Below are 6784 nucleotides of genomic sequence, written 5' to 3'. Positions count from 1 at the left end.
CTTCCAACTAATACCGTTTGACACAATTCTCAACATAAATGGACATTTAACTTTTCTACTAAAAGTGCCTTGAGAGGAATTCTGGTTCTTGTAGTTTTCTCCTCTCTCATAACCCATACTCAATTTATATTTCCTTCCTTTAAGCTAATTTGTTGTATCAGAACAAACAGTAACAACAATAATATCATGTTATCTTCCAATAGACTGTGTCCATGATGACACTTCAGTCCGAGAGGAAAATATATGTCAATTAAAACATATAACTAATGATTTATGTCAGAGATACCATAAGTCGATTAAAAATTTCACAATATAAAAAAAACATGCAAATAAAATATACAACGTCAGTGGTAAAAACTGGATAAAATTTATAGAAGAATCGTCTATTCATGCGCGAATAAGGAAAACACGGTGAATTGAACTATCCGAATTTTCGGGGGGGTAAAAAATCGCTATACTGGATTTTTAAAAATATTCAAGAAAACACTGAAAGTGTACAAATATCTGAGTTATTTGCATTGTATCGAATGTTTTAAAAAGAGTTGGTAAAAAATCATATTAGAATTTTAAAAATCCAATAAAAACTTATATCCATTTTTCAAAAATCGGAAGAAAAAAAAATTAAATTTTTCATTTCTATCTATAAAAATTATATCGGATTTTTTTAATATACTATTGAATTTTTTATTATTTACGATTTTTTTAGAGATATTTTTTTTCAATTAACTAATAATTTGAGATTGAGTAAATAATAAAAAGAATATTTTTATCAATATGAAAAACTGAGGGTACCAGATATATCAAGATATATCAGAAGGTGTCATGTTAAATTCTCTTAGTCTATCCTTTTGTTTTAAGTAAATCCTCATTTGCTTTGTATAATTTTTTGGTTCTCTCTTTTTTGGGCTAATCACGAGAAAACATGTCTTCTCTTTTTTTACAAATGTTAACAATTACAACTAGTATCTCAAGTAAATTCATTTACTTATAAAATGATCAAATTGTAAAGGTAGGGCACGTGTGTAAGAAAGGCAAGATTTATACTCTAACCCAAAAGAATCTCTTCATGATGATGCACGATATCTTATTTTATATACTTTGCACCACTCTTCTAGATGTGCCGTTTCATTATTATAAAGTACCCAAGAAAAATCAAACACAAGTAACATTAAACAAAGAGACAATCAAACAAAGGCAAAACTAAAATAATCTTTGATTGGAAAAATACTCAAGAAATGACAAAAAGAGAGTAGACTTTAATAAGTGCCCTTATCCTTACAGATATTTTCACATTAAATATTCACATATTAAACCTTAACGTTGCTTTCAAATGACATAAACTTTAAACTAAATTAATTGTCATAAGTTCCCCTAATAAACAAAGTCTGAAATCATAATTGATCCATTCTCTCCAATCTATAATTTCTTCATTTCAAATCCTTTTGAGCCAACATTATCAATATATACATCACTTTGTGGTTGTGCTCTCATGGCACCGACACCTTTTAGTGTGATCAAGTTGTCAAAATATTAACTACTAATTCAAAATTGATAGTGAGTTTTTTTCAAGGTTATGTGAGTGTGAGAGTCTCTTTTAACATGGAAAGATCATCACTCTCTTCTTCTACTAAAAGGTAAATCTCATTTCCATTATGCTAATTAATTTTTTGTGACATGATGCAAAATCATAGTACTAACTTTTGAAGTATTGAAAATAATTTTGCATGTTACTAGAAGAGGTATAAAGAAAAGAGTAGTAGAAATTCCAATGAAGGATGTGGAAGGGACTAATACTCCACCGTCCGATTCATGGGCTTGGAGAAAGTATGGTCAGAAACCCATCAAAGGCTCACCTTATCCAAGGTATTCTATCCTAACTAGTTAAATATTAGTGAGTTTGAGAGTATATATATATATATATATATATATATATATATAAATATATATGTATAGTAAAAAGATTGTACTAATGGTGAAATTTGTAACAGAGGATACTATAGGTGTAGCAGTTCAAAGAATTGTCCGGCAAGAAAACAAGTGGAAAGGAACCATGTGGACCCCACGGTGCTTCTTGTAACATACACTTCCGATCACAACCACGCCGTGCCTCCACCTAGAAGCTACCGTAATACAAGTAACGCCGCTGCATCGAACAAAGACTCTGAATCAGAGCAGGAGGCTGAACCTGAAACCGAGGGGAGATTTGTGGATCTTGGAGAGGTGTCGTTGATTGCTACCGCGGATGAGTTAGGAGGATGGTTGGGAGAAGTGGAGGCTATCGCGTCGCCGGGGATTTTGGAGTGTCCGGTTTTCTCGGAGCAGGAAGTGTCGATGTTGGGGGAAGAGGAGATGTCGCTGTTTGCGGATCTGGGAGAGTTGCCGGAGTGTTCGGCGGTGTTTTGGAGAGGGAGGAGTAGCGCCGGCAATGTGAGTGTGGGACCACTAGTTGAGGCAAATTGCTCGTTGTGACACGTGTCATAACTGCTACATTTACAGTAATATTAGTGTTTTCATTTTTTTTTTTTTGTTTATTAGTTTTCCGGGTTTGTTGGGTTTAGTTTGGAAGAAACAAAATACAAGTGGATATATGCAGTTGGGAGATTCTGTCTCCACGTGCTTGTAATTATTATCAACCACAATCCAAATAACTTCATAATTTGGCTTTTCATTCAATAATTGGTGGCAACCTGCATTTTTTTTAAACCGGTCCAAAAAGTTTTAAACCTACATTTTATAATAGGGTTATTTTTGAATTACAAGGACACAAACATTTGCAAGGGTTATCACGAGGGAGAATTATAAATATTTGGTCAAATATTTATTTAAAGGTCAAAGACTCACTCAAGCAAGTAAGAGAGATATCACATATTCATCAAAAATATTAAGATGATTGATGTAAGAGTCTTCTTATTTATAAAGTGATCAACCTCCACTTTTTACTTGTTTCTCAACATAACTCACACTTGTTTCCCAACAATCTCCTCATCAATTGTGAGTCAATCCACTATGCTCTCCTTCAAACAAAAGCTCTTTTATGCACATGCTTGTACCGCCGTTGAGAGACATCATTACTCGTCATGGGCACTTCAACGGGACACGCCGCCTGACCACCATGTCAGGAAGACTTTTGACACAAGGAATCGGTCCCTTACTCGAACTGGGCTCGGATACCACTGATGGGTCATCATGAGGGGGGAACATACACATTGAGTCAAACACTCACCTAAAGGTCACAGACTCACCCAAATAAGTGAGAGAGACACCGCATATTCACCATAAATCTTAAGGTGATAGGTGTATTGGTCATCTTACTTATAAAGTGTTTAACCTCCACTTTTCTAAGCAATGTGAGACTTAGAACTCACACTTGTTTCTCAACACAACTTTCATTTGTTTCCCGACACCATTAACAAGAATTTATACAATATTTTTGTGCATGACCTGCATGCAACTCTCTTTTTTCGATCCTCATTTATGTACAATATTAATGTGAAGACCAAAAATTATTTGTTTCAAACAACATACATGATAATCGTGGAGGCAATTTCGTAGAAGAACACATTAAAGAAAATACAAAAATCCATGACAGGAAATATGAAGAAAATTCAAGGGTGAAGAGGTTAAGTCATTCAACTTTAAGAAATGATTGAGATTGTGGAAATGAAATCACTGATTATTTCTCTACGGCCATGACGTTGGTCATTAAGATGCAAACTCATGAAGAACATATGGATGATGTATTGATTGTGGAAAAGATTCTCAAGTCTTTGGTTAAGAAATTTAACTATATTTTTTGTATTATTGGAGAATCTAAGAACATTGAAAAACTGTTAACTGGTGAGTTATAAAGTTCTTTGGTAGTTCACGAACAAAAACTTCACATAAACCATGGAGAGAAACAAGCATTGAAGGTTTTAGTTAAAGAAAGAAATAGTATATGACACCTTGAAATGTTTCAAATGTGATAAGATTAGGGAATTATATAAATGAATGATTTTAGTAGGAGAAGTAAGTAAAATATATGTAAGTTAATGAAGAAATGTTGATTTTGATGGCACATGAATAGATTCAAAATAACAAAAAAGTAGAATGCATGGTTCTTAAATTCATATGCGGAAGCAAAGTTTGGTTTAGTGCACGGGTTGAAAACGGGCATGTCCTCCCGTTTAGATTTTTCCCGCAAAACCCTACAAAAAAATCAGGTGGGGCGGGAGGCATAGTAGAGAGTGCACACGTAAAATTTTGGTTTGCCTCACAAAAAAATAGGGCGAGGAGGGGTGGGCCTAAGGGGTCTTACATCCTTAAAGCCTAAAAGTCACAAAAATTCATGTATGTCATAAAAATTCCTGTGTCTGGAAAAAAACAGAGCTTAGTATAATGAACATAGTAGAGAGTGAGGAGCTAAAAGTTATGGTTGACATGCATAAAAAAGGGCAAAATGAGCATGTTCGGCGGTACGGACTCATTTTGTCACCCCTGCTATTGTGAACTTGATGAAAAATTCAAACAATGTGTGAAGATAGGAAACTAATTAGGAGTTTGGAAAGGTGCAAAACACCATATCTCCATCCAAAAATTTAAGACATTAGGTATATAACTCAACTCTCTTATAAATCCAACATTCTACCCATTTATAAGCAATATGAGATTTAATCACTCACACTTGAACTCAAAAATCTCCCCCTACAAGTGTGTGTTTACACCTCCTATAACAGGATCCAACATAGGATCTACCTTCTACTCCCCCACCAATCCAAATCATATATGTGATACCACTTGTTGACTAAGTTACTTCAAACATAATAGATTGTGAATTGTGTATATAAAAAGCTTTTCAAAAACGTTTACGAAGTAAAGGTTTTCAAAAGAGTTTTGCGCAAACAAAGTATGAGGAACAAGATTTAAAAGAAAGAACTAGAAAATAATGGAAATAAGAGAGAGAGAGAGAGAGAGAGAGAGAGAGAGAGAGAGAGAGAGAGAGAGAGAGAGAGAGAGAGAGAGAGAGTAGGGATCAACTTACTCCAAGAGTAATTTTTTTTATCATTCCCATTCTTCTTCTTATTCTTCCAACTCACTTTCAAGAGAGAGGGATAGGGGATCAACGTACTCCAAGAGTAAATTTTTTTAGCTTACTCCAAATCATAGCCTTTGAATTGAATCTAATCTAATAGTTAATTAAGTAAAAAGATAATTTAACCATTAGATTAGATTCAATTCCAAGCCTATGATTTGGAGTAAGTTAAAAACACTTACTTTTGGAGTAAGTTGATCTCCACTTATATATATATATATATATATATATATATATATATATATATATATATATAGAGAGAGAGAGAGAGAGAGAGAGAGAGAGAGAGAGAGAGAGAGAGGCAAAATACCCTTTTGGCCTCTTAACTATACCCTTTGGTTCAAATTGGTCCTTAATTTTTTTCATGTCACCTTGGTCCTTTAACTTTTTATTAGATGCATATGAGTTCCTTCCGTCTGATTTCCTCAAATGTCTATTTATTTAAGCTACGTGGCAGTTGAGTTGGCAATGGTACAATTTGAAAAATCAAAACACATGTGTAATCAACATGTCCACACATCTTTTGATGGATATGCTTTTTTATCATTCCCATTATTCTTCTTCTTCTTCCTACTCACTTCTCTCTTTGTTCTTAATACTTACCTCTCTCATTCATGGCTTCAATCACCCACTACACCAATTGTATATGCAAACCCCCAATCCCTCTTTGAATCACAACCCTCCCTAAGTTCCTTCCCATTCATTCTCTTCATTCTTCTCTACCGATTTTTCATCATCCATCGCTAGTCTCTCACATCAAGACTCGTATTGTTATCACAAAAGCCACATCAGCTCTAGATGTAAAGAAAAAAGATGAACGAGTTGAAAAAGTCCATAGCATGGAAGAATTTGACCAAGCACATCAATCAGCAAAAGACAAACCCATAGTTATCGAATATGTAACACCCTTCTAAAATACCCCCAAATATTTAATTAAAATAATAAATATCTCAATCAGAGTAATTATGCCCTGAAGGGTGTCACACAATCACTTCACACCAATCATCAAAATATCCTGTCATGCTCATTTGATTAATTAAAATAAGACACTTTTGCATAATTCACAGCGGATACGAAATAACAACATTCAAATCATGTACTACATTACATGTAAAGTGGTTCAACAACCAAAAGAAAACATAGTAAACATCCCATCCCGATGTTACATCTACCAGAGCATGACCCACTAAGGAGACTACACTAGACTCCAAGCACTAGCTTCTACTCAATCACTGCTCGTTACCTGAAAAATAGTTGTAAGGGTGAGTTTCTCAATCGATATAATAAGCATTATAAATTAACATGTAATGCCAAGTAATTTCACACATTCATCACCCTAATCAGATCATACATTCAGCAGCGGCAACATCAACTAAAATCATACTCAACTCAACCACAAAACACACGTATAATATTGGAATACATCCATTCATATTATACGCCATACAATACAAATGCAATGAGACTCCATGCATGCGGTACCGACTATTCGTGAACATATAGTTTAACTTCACCGACCAAATCCAGGTACGGCTACCAAGCTCACTAGTCCCACTCATTTGAGACCTAGTGACTCACATCACTAATTCCTCACCATGGGAATTAGCTACCACCCCAAGGGCCATGCTATGCACGCTAAATCACCTAGCATGCAAACATCAACAACAATTCACACTAACTCATCACTAATTCCTCACCATGGGAATTAGCTAC

At 34.5% G+C, this 6784-nt stretch overlaps 1 protein-coding gene across 2 annotated transcripts; it reads left to right on the top strand.

Annotated features, from left to right (window-relative positions):
• The first annotated feature begins 1356 nt into the window (after positions 1-1356).
• LOC127080568 (probable WRKY transcription factor 65) lies at positions 1357-2668 on the top strand. Of its 2 annotated transcripts, none has more exons than XM_051020887.1 (3): positions 1357-1634; positions 1735-1863; positions 1989-2668. In XM_051020887.1, exons 1-3 carry the CDS (start codon positions 1600-1602, stop codon positions 2467-2469), a joined length of 645 nt encoding a protein of 214 aa, XP_050876844.1. In that variant the 5' UTR covers positions 1357-1599; the 3' UTR covers positions 2470-2668. The 2 variants fall into 2 exon arrangements, with proteins under 2 accessions (XP_050876844.1, XP_050876847.1); XM_051020890.1 differs by having other exon boundaries at positions 1370-1634; positions 1738-1863.
• The last annotated feature ends 4116 nt before the right edge of the window (positions 2669-6784 follow it).

Source organism: Lathyrus oleraceus, chromosome 1 (assembly GCF_024323335.1).
Source record: "Lathyrus oleraceus cultivar Zhongwan6 chromosome 1, CAAS_Psat_ZW6_1.0, whole genome shotgun sequence".
Lineage (NCBI taxonomy): Eukaryota > Viridiplantae > Streptophyta > Magnoliopsida > Fabales > Fabaceae > Lathyrus > Lathyrus oleraceus.
This window is presented reverse-complemented; position numbering and strand designations above follow the sequence as displayed.